The following is a 21030-nucleotide window of genomic DNA, read 5'->3' as shown; positions in this document are numbered from 1 at the left end:
TTTATTCCTCTTTATTATACTCGTGTTATTTATTTACAAACAAATTTGAATACATAAGCCAATACTAGTACTTTCTTCCCTCCTTCCAAATAAAATACGAGTAATATTATAACATTTGATATATACCTCATGGCATTGTTAATTATCGGTATACTATTATATTTATACTTATAAGATCTTCTCTATCTCTATTTGTATCTCTATCTCTATACTAAATAAAAGACAATTATCTTTCAAAAGTATTTTTAGAAAAAATATGATGTGGCAAGTCTACATTTTTTTTAAAAGGTCTTTATTTTAATTACTAGCTAATTAACCCGGGTTTAACCCGAGCATATCAATAATAGTTTTATAAAATCGCGAAGTTGCGATAGTCTAAGAGCATTCGTCTCCTCAAAATAGTATATCTTATAAGTTATAATTAGTTTATTAACTCGCATAATATGTAAATAATTAAAAATATTTTATGATAAAATTATTTAAACGATGAAACTTATAAGACAATGTATAATTTATTAGAGTTTTTCTCTAAAAAATTAAAAAATATATATCTCTAAAAATGTTTTTATAAAATAACAAAAACGAAAATGCAATAAATTTTAAGAATAAGAGTGTTTATGACATCATAAGTAAATTAAAAAAAAAAAACAAACTTAATGTTAAGAAATAATTTGGATGTAACAATAAGCAATATTTATGGAATGATGATGTCACAACAATCCTCTTTTATTTAATATATAAAGATAAAGATGATGTCATAAATAATTTACAATATTTAATTAAAAATAACTAACTAAATGCTTCCTAATTTTTTTTTACAAACTTTTTATGTTTTGTTAATGCAATGGATACTTTTATTTATAATTATTATGTTATTCAATTCACAATCTCCATATCGATTTATAATATATTAATAACAAGAATTACATCATATTTTATAGTTTTATAATTTTAATTAAAATACCCGGGTTTAATATATTAAAACAAAGTGTGGACGAACAAAACCATGTTAGCAAAATGTAGATAAACAAAACCATTGAAAATTATATAGTATAAATAATCATGTAGGGGATTTGTTTCTAAATAAAAAAGAAGAAAAACATGTGGGGTTTCAACTTTCAAAAAGGACCAACAATAATAGAATATATATTATATATAGAAATGAAACGAAATAAAAAAGTTCTAGATTAGGTAGCCAGTCAATCTACTACTGGAAGAGAAAACAAAAGGAAGGTGACCATACTTTTGTCAAATACATGAATAATAACTTATTGTGAAATCAAATCACACGTATTAAAATTAAATTAATTAGTATTAATAAAATAAATGAATAATTAATGATGTTCTAGAAAGAGTGATGTCCAAGGCGCAGCGAAAGTTGAAAATCAAAATGTACCTACCTATATATATATATAAACAACCGAGCCCATCTATAATATACAACATACATACAAATTCTAATTCTCTCTACAAACAAAAAAAAGAAAGAGAAAAAACTAGAGAAAGAAATGGAAGGTGGAAATTATGGTGATTTCAGAACAGAAAAGGAACTAAACTCAAGGAATCATATGTGGGCGGATCAGTACGACAGGAACACGGTGTATGTGTATCCGGCGTATAGCAATCGTAGCAGCATCAAGGACAAGTTAGAAGATGGCTTGGAAAAGACCAAAGCGGTGGCGTCAACCGGATTTAGGAAGATCAAACGAGGATCAACGGTAGGATTTCATTGGATCAAACACAAGTACCAAAAAACCGCACATAAAAACTCCTCTTATTGATACATGTTGCAACCCATGATCAATTAAAAAGATCAACAAGTGTTGGTTTCATTGCTTTTTTTTTTTGGTTCTGTTTTCCATGTTGATATTTTTGTATGTATAGTCTTTAGACGCACACTTTTTGTTATATGTTTTAGTCATTGTTAATGTGATTATAACCGGCCTCTTTGATAAAATCATCTTGTTTGCATATGTGGGCATATGTGGCTTAATTTTATATTATACCCTCATTTCCTCCATCCTCTCTAATCATTATTACGCGTTGCGCTGCCGCCGCCTTCTTTCTCCACCGCCTCCCACGCTCTCTACCACCACATCCCTTTTATATTGTTATCACTTTCCAGCCGCGCGCAACGCGGGTATTATGCTCGTTGATGTAAAAGGTTAATGGAGATATTTTGGATAAATGAGTGATATTGTAATTTAATCATTAATGGTAATTTAGATAATTCCTCCATAAAAGGTTGTTTTATTTATTAAATAGTATAAAAGTATAGATTAAGTTTATAGGAGAATTAAGATTAAGATATAAGGGTATCTTGGGTATAAAAAAAGTGCTAAATTATTTCCTAAAATAGGAGAGGTCTATGATTTATAAGGGGTTATAGATATAGATATGGGTGATGATAAATTTATAACATTTTTTATCCATCTACAATAAACACATGTATTATAATGCATAATGTACAACCAACTAAAACAAGTAAGCACACTACTTGTGAGATCGATCTAATCATGAACGTGTTATTTTTGTAATTTCTCACCATATATAAGAAGAGTAAGGTCTTTCCTTATAGGGAAGAGAGTCCTCTAGCTTCTTTACTGCCACGTCAGCATCACACCACTTAGGACTCTCTCTGCCTATAAGACAAGTTTCTTTAGAACTTCTTCTTCACATCATTAATCCTTTTATATATTTTTTAATAAACAAAACACCATTCAAATATAATAAAAATACACATTTTATTATTAAACAAACACATTACATTACTTAACAATAAAAGACAACACAAGATTAAAAAAGACAGTACTTGATAAAAACACGAAATACTTAATAATGATAAGATTACTCTTCATCTTCATCATCTTTGATTGACATTTCCCTAAGCCATGGTAAGCGCTTTCGTCGAGCCACCACTTGTCGTGTTGTTGTTGAAATTGAATGGTTTGGGGATGATAAAAATGAGTTGAAATGGTGTTTTGTTGTTGATTGATTGTTGTAAAATGGTAGGGGTTAAATAGATTAAAAAAATTTTAAAAACCAAAATTATAGCCGTTAAATATAAAACAACAAAAAAAGATTTTTTTTTTTTTACTTCCACCGACCATCGTCGTCCTTCGTAATCCTCACGATGACTTTGCATTGAAGAGGCTACAAACGAAAGCTCCATGACAACAACGTCTTGCGTCTTCGCTGCTTGGGGCGCTCCATCAAGAAGCTTATAAGCAATGGCCTAATAGTCGTATCATATATGGGAAATACAGTTGATGCATCCCTGTATTATTGAAAAGAAAAAAGATTTAGAAGTTGACCTATCAGGAAAAACAAATGCATTATTTAAATATAAACTTTAAATGTTATAAATAACATATCAACCGAATTATGACAAAAGGGGGTGTAGCTCATATGGTAGAGCGCTCGCTTCGCATGCGAGAGGCACGGGGTTCGATTCCCCGCACCTCCAAATTGGTTTTAAAAGTGCATCAGCTGTATTTAATAACACAGTTCCTTAAACTTTTTAGCATCATTAGTTCAGATTCAGCTAATTAAAATGATTATCATTGTGTTTTTTTCATTAACAGAATAGTGGATCATCATCATGGAAGAAAAGAACGTACAGAAGAAAAATAAATTTTGAGTCAGGTCTAATTAATTAATGAGCATTTAGTGACCAAACTTCTAAGTGTTATGATCATGCATAAACAAGCATCACTTATTAAAGGAGGCAACAATTATATCAAAATCTTTATTTGTACGCTTATTATTTGTTTCATATATTGTTCAATATTAGAAGTGAAGAAGAACGAGCGAGCAGCTTCAATTAATTCTAGGGAGAGCACCAATTAAGTTAATCTGAAATCAAAAGTATACCCGTAAGTGCGTTGTATCCATGCATGAACTTGTCAGGGTTTCCCATTTGGTATCAAGAATATGTTTGACTTGAAGCTGTTTAAGGTCGTTTTTTGTGGTTTTCTCCTCCAACGACATGGCATTTAAAAGTAGCTTGGTAGAACCGGTATAGAAGTGATCTGCCTTAATGTAATTGGGATGGCATATACACAAAAGCGCGTCAAAGCCAAAAGCTTTTATCTGATGTATACGTTTCGAATTTCACCATTACTTGGTCGACATTATTAATTTGTTGCCTCAAACGGGACCATCGTTCTCAGCTCATCAATGTCAACATTGAAGGGCACCGCGTAAAAAGACTTAAAGCTTGATATCTTGATGACAAAGTACGTTGCTTGATAGATTTAGATTTTCCCTCAATTTAACGAAAAAGGAACAATCAACCGGATTCGCCACCTTCAGGCTTAGCTTCATTTGCTTTGGAACAATATTGGTTGGAAAAATGTGAAGATCGAGGGATTTCCTTAATTGCCAGTATAATGGAAAGAAAGTAATTCTGGAGCATCAACTTGTATATGATGATTTGCCTGCTGCTGATGCTGTCCTCGTCTTGCATATATCAGCAGCCGTACCTAGCTTGAGTCTCTTCAAGGAAGCACAAGTGATATCCAAGGTTTCTATCAAACAACTCTTTATTACGTCAAGGGTCAAACTCTCGAGAAGAGGAAATCTCGAATTGATCAAGTTAACAATTCTATCGTCCATGAACACGAGAGCTATATATAATTCTCTCATGCTTCCTAGTAACCCCGCACCTAGGGGAATTAATTAAAAGTCAAAAACTACTACTAGGCACTAGCAATTGATAACTTGATACAGTATTTGTAACCATGTTTGTTTAACTAATTATTTGTAATGTATATATATACAGAGGCAATGAACCCAGTTGCAATTAATTTTTACAGCCCATACCAATCAATATTCGATACCTCAAAATTCAGTTGCTCACAAGAAAGAAAAAAAATAGTAGAATTTACCAGATTAAGATTAAACTTGTAGGAAAGAGCGAAAAATATAAGTAATCGATTTGAATCTTTTGTTTATCTTCATTAGGCGAAGCTCATACATGGAGTTAATTCATAAGAGTTAATTTCATTAAATGCCCTAAGATATACCACATTAACAAGTATCACCCCTTTATTTTCGCCCCCCATATCTAACCATTCTTTTTTAGTATCTAGACCACTACCACTTTTTGCAGCGATCCTCGCTGCAAAAAGTGAAAAAAATGCGGGTCCCCATGTCTATAATGATAAATATGGCAGAATAAAAGCGGGCCCCCTCTTTAGGTCGTTGCAAAAAGTCTGATCGGGTTACCAGGCGCCCTTTATTTTTCATATGATTATTACATTAGCTTAAGGTGACTTTTTACTTCGACACACCCCTCCCTCTAACAATTGTCAATGTGGCTCGTAAGCCCCTCACGTGCATACCATATGAGACATAACAAATTTTAATTTATTTAAATGATTAACAAAAATTTTAAAAAAAATTTTGGCTAAAAATAAATATTATTTCAGACTTAAAATGTAAATTGTTGATGAAAACAAAAACAAAAAAAATACTCCCTCCGTCCCATTTTAATTGTCTTATTTTGACTGGTCAAGTTTTTTTCTTCCGACTTTGACCGTAAATATCTTTGTTTGTGTTATATATTAGTTGATGAAAGTTATATACATGAAAAATACGTTTAAAACTCAATCAATCTATATATGTTATATCAAATGTTATATAACACAAACAAAGATATTTACAGTCAAAGTTAGAGGAAAAAGACTCAAAAAGTCAAACCAAGACACTCAATATGGGACGGGTGAGTATAAATTAATGAGACTTTTTCTACAAATATTAATATAAATGTTAATATAATATAGTATTTAGACTAGATTTTCGGCCCGTGTCAACTATACGGGTGTTTAAGACATTATCAACGTTAGATATTATTTTGTTGTAGTTTCAAATTTAGTTTACTATTAAATATATAATTCAAATATAAAAAATATACAAATTTACAACTGATCAATTGAAATGTAAAGACTGTAATACCTTATCATTTAAAGCAATAATAAGTAGAGAGAATGGATAGTGACATGTAATCTTATAATCAATTTGTAAATGACTTGTTATTACTATACCTTTTAAAATGGGGAGTGATAATCTATAACAATTATTAGTCATGTATAACAAATATGCATATTTTATTGCACAGTTTACAACTGTGTAAAACATGTATTGTTATAGGTTTATCATTTCCTTTTAAAATATACCCTCTTTTAGTGCTTCACCCACTTTCAAAACATGCAGTAAAACATGAAGAACATATTATGATAAATAACAAAACATTGAATCAATATAATGAATATATTGTAATAGAAAATATAATGAACGTGAGCATGATATTGTTTGGAATCAATTAAAATACGAATTATAAGATTGTTATTATGTTACAATTACATATAGATAAAGATATATCTTCATAGATCTTACCGTTAAATCTAGTCTTATATTATGAAATAGATTTATGACATCAACGATTTTTGATTTAATGGAATTGAGAGTTGTATAAGTTATTAATTATTTTACAAAAATCTTGTGATATACAAAAATCCATAGATAAAAAATAATCAATTATACATAATAATAAAACTAGAAGTATGAATTTGCGTGCCCTCTCACATCCGTTCATTTTCTTGCCTTTTTTTAATACCCAATGGCATATTCGTAATTACAATGAAACTTGTAGGTCATTTTCATTATTTTCTTTTTTTTTACTCTTATTTTTCTAATTTTTGTTACGAAAGTTTCATTATCTTACTTTTCACGAAATAACTTTGTTTCTCCAGCCTTTGTCAAGCGGTAACTTCTTGACTCCTTCCATTTCTGCCACGATATTTTTAAGTTTTTTTACTTTTTGTTACATAACTTTAATTCTTTTACTTTTTTTCACAAAAGTTTTGTTTTATTTAGTTTTAAACTTTTATCACGAAAGTTTTATTCTTGTACTTTTTAAGTTTTTGCACTTATACTTTTTGCCACATAACCTTCGTTTCCTTTACTTTTCACACGAAAGTTTTGTTTTATTTATTTTTGTACTTATATTTTTTTAACTTTTGTCACGAAAGTCTCATTATCTTACTTTTCACCACGTAACTTTGTTCTTTTAACTTTTGTCAGCCATTAACCTTTTGGCTCTTTCATTTCTGCCACACAACTTTTAACCTTTTTACTTTTTGTCACATAAATTTAATTCTTTTACTTTTGGCATAAAAATTTTGTTTTATTTAGTTTTTAAACTTTCATTTTTCAAACTTTTGTCACAAAAGTTTCAATTTCTTCACTTTTTATTGCATAAATTTACTAAAGTTTTCGTCCTTTTACCTTTTTACCACATCGCTTTCATTTCTTTTACTTATAGTTTGTTTTATTTACTTTTTATACTTTTATTTTTTTTTAACTTTTGCCACGACAATTTATGTGTTGTTATTTGTCCCGCGGCAACGCTCGGGTGCAAAATTTAGTTTGAGAATAAATTTAAAATAATGAGAAAAGGAAAAACGAAAATTTTTAAACACATATGATTTTATATTAAACTTAAAAAGAGTATAGAGTTAAAGATATGTTAGAACATGATTGTAATTATCCATCTTCCATCTCACATGTCGACCTATATTAAAAAAAAATTTATCTTTATAATCTTATCTTATTTTAATATTAATATTATATATTAATATTATATTAATTTAATATATACTATAAGACAGTTGAACTAATGACTTTTAACCAATCAAATCGTTCAACTTAACTTTATCAAATTGACTTTCGCTTATGTTATCAATTAATTTAACAATAAATTAAAAATAATCATTATCCAAATATATTATTATATTAATATTTGTGGAAAAAATCTCATTAATTTACACTTTTTCGTTTTCCATCAATAATTTACATTTTTTAGCCCTGATTACTTAATTTATATTTATCTTAGCCATCAACTTTCAATTTGATAGAATTGAGAGTTATAATTGGTCAATAAGCTATTAGGTATCTTTTAGTATATATACTAGATTTTAGACCCGTGTTCAACACTGGACACGGGGTTCAAGATATTATCAATATTAGATCTTCATATATTAAGTCATAAAAGATTATAATTCTGAAGATATAGGGTCCTAAGTGTTATACTTTGCAAGTTGTAGTACAATAATCATATATTCATCACTGTCATTATTAGCTGAGACATATTGATGAAATTGTTTGTCATATTCATTCCACAAGGCACATGTTATATTAATTTCTTTATTATATAACTTTTTTAAACCAGTTGTACTCATAATGTGATATTATTATGAAAAATAATTAAAAATTAAAATATAAACATAATTTTAATCCTGTATTTGACATTTAAGTATATGTATTTGATCATGATGTGTACCCATAACACGCATAGGTTTATTTTTAATCACCTGTCCTATGATAATTTGATAACAATTAAGACTGGTTTCATACTCATTGATAATAATTAGACTCTTGATTTGAGTGACAATTGTAACTTTAAACATTAATACGCAAACTTAATATATGAAAAAGGAGAAAATTATGTACCCTTTTGATTGAGATATATAATGAATCTTGAATGGAGTTTATATTGATTTCGATTTAGTATCCAAGTAACCCTTTGTTATAAATCGTGATTTGTTCTGTGATCGTTTCATATTTTGTGATTCTTATTTTGTTTATGATAAGGATGTTGTATATCGCCATCTATTATTATGTTTGAGTTATGTATCTAGAGTTCAAATTGTGTTTATATTAGATTAATATATTTATAACTTATAAAAATGTAATATAATATTTGTTAATAAGTCATTATGTTTTGAAATAATTTTATGTAGACATTATTTAATATATTGAAATTTTTTTAACTAATTAATGATTGTAAATTTTAAAAAGTTTTCTCAAGTTCATGCTTAAAAGTAGATATAAATTAAGTATATAGGGTTAAAAAGTGTAAATTAATAAGACTTTTTATACAAAATAATATAAATACTAATATAATAATATATTTGGATAATGATTATTAGTAAGATTTTTGATTTATAATTAAAATAAATAATTCTAAGATAAGATAACGTATTATTAATACTTGGTTTATCCATTAAAAACATCTGGTTTAGTCATAATACATATAACAAAGAAATCCTATCCTGCGTAGATAATGTGTCTATATATACACACATACCCGTATCAAGTATAAACAACAAAAACAGAAACCACTTAGTTTAACGCATCACACCCGATCTACACAACCTATCGCCCTTCCGTCGGTATCGCATCAGTCTCCGGGAAGGATTAACAGCTAACTGAACTACTCAAGTTTCAAATTCACTCAACAACTATCTAATCTTATCATTATGTCCCACTCAATACCGTGTCGTCAGCTTTTCATCGACGGTGAATGGAGAGAGCCTATTAAAAAGAATCGCATCCCTGTCGTCAATCCAGCTACTGAGAACATCATTGGTATACCATATATCTGTATCTATATACTTCAATATAATTTTTCACTAGCTTTTTTTTATACTGTTATTTGTGCTTAGATATTTTATACAATTAATCTGTGAATCATCTCCCATGATCTACATCTAAAAGTTTATATAGTAGAAGTGTATCACTTTTTGCATAATCAGTTATGAACTCTTTAAGTTTATTTTAGCTTATGTGTTAATAGCCGCCATAAGAATGTGATCTTACTTTAGAACTTGTTGTGTCTGTGTGTGTGTCGAATGATTGGCTATTGTTGTTGTATGTCTAGTTATTAATTCATTAGGAAACATGTATATTTGTTTTGCTAATATGTGGTAGCATATAATTTGCCACATTACCTGGTTTATGTGGAGAAAGCGTTTTGCATTAATTTTGTGGATTGTGACACACCAAAGGTTTAGTCATACACCAAAAAAATTTCTTATTAGGGCTCGCAGTACTTTGACTTAACCAGAAACCGACATGAATAAAATCACCTACCTGATTTTGTTTGGGTTGGGTTAAGGTTGGCTATTTGGGTCAACAATCCGAAAATATTTTCAAAATATACGGGTATAAAATTGATCTAATAGGTTGACCCACCAAGTGCTTGTCTTAATTAATTAATTTGCTTACATTGTAACTTCTATTATATGTGTGTTGCAGGGGATATTCCAGCAGCTACCTCTGAGGATGTTGATGTGGCTGTTAAAGCAGCTCGCAGGGCTCTTAAACGGGACGGAGGGAAAGACTGGGCATCAGCCACTGGAGCACATCGTGCAAAGTATCTGCGTGCCATTGCTGCAAAGGTATGCATTTAGTTTTGTTAGTAAATACATTTTTGAGCTTTCTAGTGGTTTTGTAGTTCATGATTCTTTAAAAAAATTGGGTTTGTCTTGTTTTTGAATTTTTGGTGATGCTTATAAACTTTCATTTGAATGCAGATAACTGAGAAAAAAGATACATTTGCAAAACTAGAAGCTATTGATTGTGGAAAACCACTTGATGAAGCAGCATGGGATATAGTATGTCCATTCAACATAATTGGTATTGCATATTATTCTTAGTCAAAGTACAGCCAACTAATATATCTTTTCTCGTTCAGGATGATGTCGCGGGATGTTTCGAATATAATGCTGATCTTGCTGAAGCGTTAGATGCAAAGCAAAAAGCACCTATTGAACTTCCAATGGATACATTCAAATGTCATGTCCTTAGGGAACCTATTGGTGTTGTTGGGCTTATTACTCCATGGTATTCTTTCTCAAAGCATTCGGAGTTGTTGACTTTTTAGTCGAATTGCGTGTATTCATAGGCTATTTTATTGTTATATATATTATATTTGAACTTTGTTATATTTATTCTATATAGGAATTACCCATTGCTGATGGCTACATGGAAAGTTGCACCTGCCCTGGCAGCTGGGTGTGCTGCAATACTTAAGCCATCAGAACTTGCATCTCTGTAAGTCATATATATATTGTTTGCTATTCTTATTTCTCCATTTTTCTTGGTAATGTCTGTTAATATTAATCATTTGCTATTCAATTCCAGTACTTGCCTGGAATTAGGCGAAGTATGTAGGGAGGTGGGACTTCCCCCTGGCATTCTCAACATTCTGACTGGGTTAGGCCCAGAAGCGGGTGCTCCTTTGGCTTCTCATCCTGATGTTGATAAGGTATATTTGGTGTTGTTTTCATATTCTACTCTTCCTCTATAGGCTTAAAATATTTCACACTTTTGTAATGCAAATCGACTTCCCAATAATGGTATGGCTCTGAAACAGATTGCATTTACGGGAAGCAGTGCCACAGGAAGCAAGATTATGACTGCTGCAGCTCAAAATGTCAAGGTATTCCTATTAATGATAAAATCACTGGAGATTGCAATTTTAACCCATTCACTCATGAACGGGTGGATTTGGATTGTGTCGTATGACTTTATCTCAAACTTGTCAAATCAAAAGGTTTTGCTAAAAGGTTAACATGTCAAAAGGTTGAAACTTGAAATTCGCCCACAATCTCTTGATACAAGTATACAAGTTTCTAAATTATTTTATTAAAAGACTCGATCCACCATGTAATAATATTGTTTTTGCAATCAAAATTAGTGTACTATTTAACTTTTTTTTTAAAAAAAAAAATTTGGACAAAAAGTGTTTGTTGGTCAATGCAATCCAGTCCCATTGGTTTTTAGACTGTACTAAAAATGGTCAGTTAGTTAGTCTGACCCTTGACCCGCCGATCTTACCACCTCTATAAAGAACCATGTTGGGTTTGACTTTGACGTTAACATGTTCGGTGGAATGGAAAATGAATTTTCTTCCTTGTCATGTTAGGTTAACATAGGAAATTCTAAATTTCATTCCACTGGGTTCCCATAAATTCTGGGAACCAAACTTGAGACATTAAAATAGTTACTTATGTAGGAAAGAATCCACATTAAATGATGTGATCACCGAAATACAAGTCGAATGAGACATGAAAGTATCTCTATGAAATTGGATAACAGAATGCTGAGTGAGGCTCTTTACATAGGGACCACTGAATTAAGTCTAAAATTGCTCCTTTGATTAGGAACGATACTGATGGTCTTAGACACATTGAATGTGACCACTGAATTGAGCCTTAAATTTCTTTCTCATATCATCCGTGTGCTTGGCAGCCTGTTACGCTTGAGCTTGGTGGAAAGAGCCCAATAGTTGTGTTTGATGATGTTGACATTGATAAAGGTATGTACTTTGAAGCATAAATCTTGTTCATCCTTGCAATAAATGTTTTAACCTTGCATTTAATAGACCATGCTGTTGGTCTGTTAATATTTCAACCTTTTTTTTGTAAATCGATTTTTTTATAATTTGCGTTTAATTTAATGATAAGTTTTTGCCTTCTATACAACAGCTGTGGAGTGGACACTCTTTGGTTGCTTCTGGACAAATGGGCAAATCTGCAGTGCAACTTCTCGCCTTATAGTACATGTAAGTATATATTGGTAGTACATTGTGATGTTAGGTAGAAAACATCTAGATTATATCCCAACTATCTGTTTACTGAATTATAATTATGGTTATGTTGATTTACAGGAAAGTATAGCAAAGGAGTTTCTAGACAAGCTTGTGAAGTGGGCTAAAAACATCAAGATTTCAGATCCATTGGAGGAAGGTTGTAGGCTTGGACCCTTGGTCAGCAGTGGACAGGTAAGAAATTAGTTGTATACCATTTCTTCCAAGTTGGATTCACGAAGAAAATTTTCAAATCCCGCATACATCTTAGCAAATGACCGATGTCTACATTATTCAATATTTCAGTATGAGAAGGTGGCAAAGTTTGTTGAAACAGCCAAAAGTGAAGGTGCTACTATTTTGTCTGGAGGGCAACGTCCCCAGGTGAGTCTTTTATTTTTAAATTAGACTCCTTAATATCTCCATTCAGTTTGTTACCTGACAAATATTTACAATATGTATCAGCATCTGAAAAGTGGCTTCTATATTGAGCCAACCATCATTAGTGACGTTACCAGGTCCATGCAAATTTGGAGAGATGAAGTTTTTGGACCTATCCTCTGTGTTAAAACATTTTCCACGGAAGAAGAAGCAATTGAATTAGCAAATGACACCCAGTGAGTTAATTGATTCACGAATTAGCTATCGGACCAGTTTTTCTGCTATTTCTCATTTTCCTAAGCATGTGTTCTTTTAACAGTTACGGATTGGGCTCTGCTGTAATATCCAACGATTTGGACCGGTGTGATCGTCTTACAAAGGTAATAGAAAATTAGTAGAAAATTTTCTTGAATAATTAACCAGCTAGCAAATGCCAAATGCAGACAATGCAGTTATATTGATTCATTTGTAACTAATGTAGAATTCTATTTGTTATGCCCTATTAAATTGTGTTCATGGACTTATGGGATGTTGTGCAGGCTTTTGATGCAGGTATTGTTTGGGTGAACTGCTCGCAGCCATGTTTCTCTCAAGCTCCATGGGGTGGCAAAAAGCGTAGTGGTTTTGGCCGTGAACTAGGAGAATGGTAAAATTGTTTATAAACTTTATAATATAATTTTCATACATTTGTAAGAATTACCACTTTTGTATCTTATCTGACTCGTAATTTCGTTTCAGGGGACTTGATAACTACTTGAGCGTAAAGCAGGTGACGCGCTACATCTCTAATGATCCATGGGGTTGGTATACACCCCCTTCTCCTAAGCTATAAGATAAGGAATATCCAGTGTACCATTATCAATTGCAACTCGAAACACAAGGATGATCATCCGACGCTTGTGATTCGTGTTTCTTGTTTTCCTTTATGTGATAGGTGAAGTCTTTGGTTTGCTTAAAGTTGAATTACAACAATAATCGAAGATGGATATTTTATAAAATAAAGTTATAAAGTTATGGTTACCATGTGGTGTGTATTTTGGTAGCGGGTATGTCAATTTAAGTGGATGTGATGCAAATTCATATGGTGTTCTTGGTGTTGAAGTAAAGGCACCATTTCACCTTATACTAATAAAAGTAAGAAAATTTTGTATCACTAGTTATATGCATCTTGTCTAAATGAAGTTGATAGATTCAAGTAAAAAATAACTGAAAAACATGAGTTATATTGTTTCGATAAAAAAAAATAATTTTAAATTGGTATCATCTTTTTGACTTTTTCTATTCGTGTATCCCATCAAAACTCATGTGATTTAATTTTGTAGTGTTTTTTTGGAAAAGTAAACTTTTTATTCACAAGACCCCGGCAAAATGCCGTCGGTATATTTACAATAAATTATACAATTTTAAAATTACACCAATCTTCTCACGATATGCTCTTATTTTTTGTACGATTCCTATACCACAAAAACCCGAAAGACTTGATGTCTTGAATAATACCAGTCATATTGCTGATACCCTTTTCAAATTTGATCTCGTTTCTCACTTTCCAAATACACCAACAACTTGTCATTATAATGTCTTTTATAACTTTCCTTTCCATCTTGCTTTTCCCTTTAATCTCATGATATTCCAATAAATCTTTAATCGAGAAAATGAAAAAAGAAGGAGACTTACACCAATTGCTAATATGTTACCACACTCTTGCCGCTGTAATGCACTCGCAGAAAAAATGATTAACATCCTCAACACTATCACCACAGAAGACGCATTCGGGATTTTCAAAGTGACAGGACCTGGCCTGAAGGGCTATCGAGATGGGAATCCGGTCCATTGCCGCTCGCCACATGAACACATTACACTTCTTTGGGACCCATTTACACCAATCGAAAACATACCTGTTGGTGAAGTCTCTGTTACATGTGATCAGATCCTTCACATTCCCGACCGTCATGACTTTGTCCTTAACACCCAACCAAACCCATTTATCATCCTTATCTAACAAGATCCTCCCTTCCAATAGGCTTAAAAGACTCGCTAACTCACCCACTTCCTCAGATGTGGACGGGTGTCTGATCCAATTCCAAAGCCCATTAAAAGTCGACTCTTCCTTATTGAACCTATCAGTAACACATATTTTCTTCTCCTTTTCAATTTTGAACAGCAATGGATATTTAACCATAAGGGGCTCGTCCGTTGCCCATACATCAATCCAGAATTTAATATCAGTACCCTTCCCCAGTAATGGATATTTAATTTTGAAGTTAATTTATGTTTTTTAGTATCATGAAAACTGTTCGGCGACTCATGACTACGCTTGGATATAATAATATATGCAATCGAAACGTAATAATGAATCATATATGATATAATTATATGTAAAATGGGTTGTAGATTAATCTCAAATTTATTGAGTATGCAATGTCTTGATTAGACTACACTCGTCAAACAACGTGAATTTGTGACAACTTGTTAAAATTTTCAGAGTTCACTTGTGATCCGATCCGATCCGATCTCAAACTGTCGGCTTATGCTTATTGGACGAGAGGGTCCCTCCCGATATCATATGTATATTTTTTTCGTACATAGAATAGAATAGATATCATCAGATAGATAGAGATATATATAAGATCATCATGTACACGCAATAACTGTAGCTATAAGCCATATATTCCATTCATTCATCCCTACCCTCACATACATAGATATACACTCTTCCAAAGTCCTTTTTCTTACTTCATTTCAATTCTCTTTATTTTCTCAATCACATTTTCAGTACAATTATCGCATCCTCCAAATTTCATTATTCAGTCTCTATTTGTGTTGGTTACAAATTAAGCGCCAATTGTATTTTTATACTTGTTACAAATTGAACTAGTAGTAGTAGTAATTAGTTATCTGTGGCTGCTATAGAGACAGACAGATCTATATATATATAGTAGTAGTATCTATTATATCACACAACACAGAATTAGGAATGGGAATAATGAGCTCAGATGATGATCAAAGAGCTGTTGCTGTGATCATGGTTGGTGGCCCCACTAAAGGTCCAATTCCTTCCTTTTTTTTTATATACTCACTTCAATTGCTGTCACATATTTTAAATTTATTATCATCATTTTTTAAAAATTCATCATGGCATAACTTCTTCGTATTTTTATCTGAATTTTGTTTTTAGATCAATCAGCCTTACATTCTGTGTGTGTATACATAGTCAACTAAATAACAATATTTTAGAAGTAACGATGTATCAAATATTCACAACGAAATCACTAGATTCATATCCCTACATCTCATGTATCATGAAAATTGGATGTACATTTTTAAAAATGCATATATTTTTTTAAAAAAAACATCTATACACAAATTCCGTGCTTTGCATCTGAAATTGTGCATCTTTGGTTTCTATCTGCTTTTTTTTTTTAAAAAAAAAATATGCATCCGTTTTCCGACTCATATTTGATATTTGAGATGTATAAATGTGAATCTAGTAGTTTTTGTTCGGTGTCTGTATGTAATATACTCGTATATGTGTGTTTCTTATGTGTTCTTATTTTAAAGTTTATTGATCATTCGGAGCTTAAAATGGAATCTGATTTTGAAAAGGGGAGAAAGTTATAAATTATTCTATTAGTTAGTTGGAACAGATATGGGGTGTTTGGCCTAGTTTTTTTTTCATGGCTTATAGCTTTTTTGCTTATTTAACACAATAAAAGCCATTATTGTTTCTTATAGTTTGTTTGAACTTTATGAATGATTCTTTTGGATTTTATATTCTTTTTGTTTATTTTAATTCATGTTGGATATATATTTTTTTAGGTACTCGATTCAGACCGTTATCACTGAATATTCCGAAGCCACTTTTCCCATTGGCAGGACAGCCAATGGTTCATCATCCAATCTCTGCCTGTAAGAAGGTAAGCTTTATGTTATATACTCAATACAACAGCCAAAAATTTTTGCTACTTTAGCCACTTTTTTAATTGAAAAATGTGAAATTTAAATCTTTGTAACAAAGGTTAATGGTGAAAACTTCTGACTTGAATACTTTCCGTTGTAGATACCGAACCTAGCACAGATTTATCTTGTTGGCTTTTATGAGGAGCGCGAGTTTGCCCTATATGTGTCCTCCATCTCTAATGAGCTGAAAGTCCCTGTCAGGTAATTTTCTAATCTTTTTCGTCTTGATACTTTGCCTTTCTTTTTTATAATGTTAGAGTCGACCTCAGGTTTAACCTTTTTTAATATATTGTAACTGTGTTTTACCTTTGTATCATCCTGAAACAGATACTTGAAAGAGGACAAGCCACATGGGTCTGCTGGTGGATTATACAATTTCAGAGATCTTATCATGGAAGATAACCCGGTTCTAACCTTTGCCCTTCTCATTTTTTATTGTCTTCATTAAAACAACAAAAAAGAATGTGAAAAGAAAATACCATTTTCTGAATATCCTACCTAGTGATCAAGAATGTTAACGTGGCACTGTGTTATTTTCCTGACAGTCACATATCTTCTTGCTGAACTGTGATGTTTGTTGCAGCTTCCCATTAACTGAGATGCTTGGTATGTCTTCTTTCTTTGACTTGTCAAATGTTGATGTTAAAACTGAATGTATAACCAGGTTTTGCTGATATGTACTTCATATGATCATAGAGGCTCATAAAAGATATGGTGGAATGGGAACAATCCTCGTAATTAAGGTTGGTATAGCTTTTTTAAAAGTCATTGGTAAAAATAGAAACCATTTGTCCAGGAAATCTTTTTTTCTTACTTGGCATTGTGCTCTACCTTGCGGTGCAGGTCTCCCCTGAATCAGCAGACCAATTTGGAGAGCTGGTAGCTGATTCTAGTTCCAATGAGTTGCTGCATTATACAGAGAAACCTGAAACTTTTGTACGTGCTTGAGTGAAGTCATTATTTACATCAGATTTTATTACTCACTGGGTCTAATAAGATATCTGATTTACAGGTCAGTGACCGAATAAATTGTGGTGTTTATGTATTTACACCAGAGATCTTTACTGCCATTCAGGGTGTATCTACACAACGAAAAGACAGAGGTGAATTATAAGAAATTACCAGTGCAAAAGTTACTGTTTGTATCATTGCCATAGATTTGTATTGTAAATTTAATTTTATGTAGTTATTTGGTGACATATCATCGTATCATGTAACCTTAAATCTATTTATTGACTGCCTTGTAGCTAACCTAAGACGTCAATCCAGCTTTGAAGCCCTACAATCTGCAACAAGGTACTAATGCAGTAACTTAGGATTATAAGATCGACCTTATTTTTTTCCCTTCTTCTGTTCTTATACCTTTTTTACACTTACAGATTAATGACTTAATTGATAAAAACAAAACTTAGGCTTTGGGAATTTAATGACTATAATTTTGTTTTCCAACATCTGTCCTGATACAAGTACATCTGATAGGAGTCTTCCTGCAGAGTTTGTTAGATTGGACCAAGATATATTATCACCACTTGCAGGAAAGAAGCAGTTGTACACGTATGAAACTATGGACTTTTGGGAACAAATAAAAACACCTGGGTAAGTGGTGTTCATTTTAAATCCTTTATCTCAGCCATAGATCAAGCCAGTCCTTTACAAGGTAATCGTTCCTTGTTCACGCTTATGCAGAATGTCTTTGAAATGCTCTGGCTTGTATCTTTCTCTGTTTCGCCACACCTCACCGCATCTTTTGACCGAAGGAGATGGTTCAAAGAGTGTCGCCATAATCGGTGATGTTTACATTCACCCGTCAGCAAAAGTTCATCCAACAGCAAAGGTGAATGGGCCTTTGTTTTACATGTTCAGCATAGTAAATGAGTTGTAGCGTTATCATGAATAATAGCAGGTCAACTAAATATTCTTATCTGCAATTAGGCTAACAAATTGTGGTGTAAAGGTTAGAAATTAATGAAAATAAAATAAGTGGCATGACCCGCTGAATCATGACAATATTTACTATTTGCATATTCAAATTCACCAGAGATGAAATTACAATAAGTTAACCCCCTTTTTTTTAATTTATATGCATTTCTGCAGACTCCGCATAAAGAAGGCAAATTGGGTGGGTCAGGTGGATTGGGTAAAGGGTCAAACGAACTTTTGTTGGTGATGGAAATACTCTCTTAGCAATAGGAGTGTTTAACACTGTATACAAATATGGTTTTATTTTAATAGTATTATAATATTTGAACTAAACGATTTACAGGGATTTATGCATTAGAATTAGACGTGAGACACATTTGTCCGGTTCGCAACATGTTTTGGTCCATTTGAATGTTAATTTCAATCGGCTCATTCATAAGTTTTTTTTTTTTTTTGAAAGGTGGCTCATTCATAAGTAAATGGCTGAAATTGCCACATCTAGTTTTTGTGACACATGTTTGTGGATACTACAAAAATCTTTATCACATACAATGTATTGATACTTTCTAACTTTGCCATATTGATTCATAATTTGAATAGATTGGTCCAAATGTATCGATATCCGCTAATGCACGTATAGGAGCTGGTGTACGGCTGATCAACTGTATCATTCTTGACGATGTTGAAATCAAGGTATATCAGTTACCACTCGGCCCTCGGCCTTAAAAGAACCCATATGTGGCTTATCATCGTTATTTATGTGATTACAGGAAAATGCAGTTGTTATTCATTCAATTGTTGGTTGGAAATGTTCTATTGGACGGTGGTCACGTGTACAGGCTGAAGGAGATCACAATGCAAAGCTTGGTGTGACAATCCTTGGTACGATATATACTTTCATTTGATAACTTTTTAGAAAAAAAGTTATGATAAGGGGGTGTTTTGGGATTGCGTTTGTAAACCAACGTATGCAAAGTTGTATTTTTAAAAGGCAGATCAAGCTTAATTCAGTTGATGTGTTAAATACATAGTACTTATATTTTCTGCTTTTTACATACACGAGTCAGATATGCAAATCCCAACCACCCTCTAAATGATTACTCGTGGTATCAAATCAAGCATTTAAAACAATGCTTGATCAGATTTATAAAATTAAGCTTAAATTCTGGAGTTCAAATGGTCAAGCTTTGATTTTAATAAGTTAAGTTCCACTGTTTTGATTAATAAGAAATCAAGTATTACTTTTAAAAATTACAGGTGAAGCTGTTAATGTTGAAGATGAAGTAGTGGTAATCAATTGCATTGTCCTTCCTAACAAGACTCTGAATGTTAGTGTTCAACATGAAATCATCTTATAACAAAGCAAGATGATGGCATCTCATGGTCAAACCCTAATTCTGTACGTGCTCAGTGCTCTCGTCATTTAATATCTTTTCCGAACCAATACTTCGTGTTCCCAATTGGATGGTATATAAGGCAGTGGTAATAACATAATGAAGTTAGTAGGGAATTTGTATTCTTTTTATATTGTGCAAGTTTGATCATGCAACAAGCACCTGTATTATTTCCTAAATCTTGTATAATAAACTATCATTTCGCCTTTTTCATCAAAATGACCGACAGTCTGGCACATCTATATCCGTCCTGAGTAAATGAATTCCCATCCGATGACTGGATGTGGTATTTGCAGCTTAATTCAACCAACTCTCCCTAGCTTGATACAAAATCAATCCATGTTATAATTAGAAGCCTCGGTAAGTCAGTTAGAGCAACTCCTAAAAATCTACAGACAATAACCTGTCTTGATTCAAGTATGGTGGCATATTCAAATGTAAATTCATGGGTATAGATGCTCGCATTGATTAGCCAGGCATATCAGAAGAAAACCAGTCAACTGGTTTGTTATTTTTTGAGGGGCTCTGGTTACATGGTTGTGGCTATACATGTTAAAGTTTGAATTGTACAAGCATCTTGCTGCCTTCTGCATTTTTTGCCCTATTTGTCGGAAAGCTTGTTTGGATTCCTTTGGGAGCATGCGCTTCATAGTAAAGAGCTCCCGAGGTTCAAATACAGACATTATTTGGTTAGGGATGTTCTCGTTGACATTTTTAGGCGGGCTAGGATTTCTGCTAGAGGCGCTTGTGAATTTCTTGACTGACCCGTTGGAAAGGAGATCTACTCTCAGACCTGCTGACATTTTGGTGTTTGGTTGGACTGGGGGAAAACATGCATGTGTGGATTTAACAGGAGTCTCTCCTCTTGTGGACATAGGGTGTAGCTTCACAGCCGGTCTTGCCGCTTTAAAAGTTGTCTCATGCAAAGTGGCCAAACATGAG

At 32.3% G+C, this 21030-nt stretch overlaps 2 protein-coding genes and 1 non-coding gene across 3 annotated transcripts; all 3 read left to right on the top strand.

Moving 5' to 3' along the window:
- The first annotated feature begins 3393 nt into the window (after positions 1-3393).
- Positions 3394-3466, top strand: TRNAA-CGC. The gene has a single exon. It is a non-coding gene; the product is annotated as a tRNA-Ala (tRNA).
- A 5695-nt stretch (positions 3467-9161) lies between these two features.
- On the top strand, positions 9162-13837 carry LOC122586528 (betaine aldehyde dehydrogenase, chloroplastic). Its single transcript, XM_043758513.1, has 15 exons — positions 9162-9432; positions 10102-10244; positions 10380-10460; positions 10541-10689; positions 10807-10899; positions 10990-11113; positions 11222-11287; positions 12100-12166; positions 12336-12412; positions 12518-12631; positions 12743-12820; positions 12902-13053; positions 13137-13197; positions 13357-13463; positions 13556-13837. Exons 1-15 carry the CDS (start codon positions 9324-9326, stop codon positions 13647-13649), a joined length of 1515 nt encoding a protein of 504 aa, XP_043614448.1. The 5' UTR covers positions 9162-9323; the 3' UTR covers positions 13650-13837.
- Positions 13838-15540: 1703 nt separating this feature from the next.
- LOC122589047 (mannose-1-phosphate guanyltransferase alpha) lies at positions 15541-20307 on the top strand. Its single transcript, XM_043761286.1, has 14 exons — positions 15541-15861; positions 16634-16731; positions 16875-16975; positions 17102-17180; positions 17320-17380; positions 17471-17517; positions 17618-17710; positions 17787-17877; positions 18022-18070; positions 18254-18370; positions 18461-18608; positions 19295-19387; positions 19465-19576; positions 19952-20307. Exons 1-14 carry the CDS (start codon positions 15792-15794, stop codon positions 20050-20052), a joined length of 1260 nt encoding a protein of 419 aa, XP_043617221.1. The 5' UTR covers positions 15541-15791; the 3' UTR covers positions 20053-20307.
- Positions 20308-21030: the final 723 nt, after the last annotated feature.

The sequence above is a fragment of the Erigeron canadensis genome, chromosome 2 (genome assembly GCF_010389155.1).
Source record: "Erigeron canadensis isolate Cc75 chromosome 2, C_canadensis_v1, whole genome shotgun sequence".
In the NCBI taxonomy this organism is placed as follows: Eukaryota; Viridiplantae; Streptophyta; class Magnoliopsida; order Asterales; family Asteraceae; genus Erigeron; species Erigeron canadensis.
The sequence above is the reverse complement of the archived record's forward strand: the minus strand, read 5'-3'. Positions and strand labels throughout refer to the sequence as shown.

Coding starts and splice junctions, on each gene's coding strand:
- LOC122586528 (XM_043758513.1), top strand. CDS start 9,324: ATGTCCCACTCAATACCGTGTCGTCAGCTTTTCATCGACGGTGAATGG. Junction 10,690..10,806: donor GTTGGGCTTATTACTCCATG/GTATTCTTTCTC, acceptor TATTCTATATAG/GAATTACCCATTGCTGATGG. Junction 12,821..12,901: donor CTGGAGGGCAACGTCCCCAG/GTGAGTCTTTTA, acceptor AATATGTATCAG/CATCTGAAAAGTGGCTTCTA.
- LOC122589047 (XM_043761286.1), top strand. CDS start 15,792: ATGGGAATAATGAGCTCAGATGATGATCAAAGAGCTGTTGCTGTGATC. Junction 17,381..17,470: donor CCCATTAACTGAGATGCTTG/GTATGTCTTCTT, acceptor ATATGATCATAG/AGGCTCATAAAAGATATGGT. Junction 17,878..18,021: donor TACACAACGAAAAGACAGAG/GTGAATTATAAG, acceptor ACTGCCTTGTAG/CTAACCTAAGACGTCAATCC.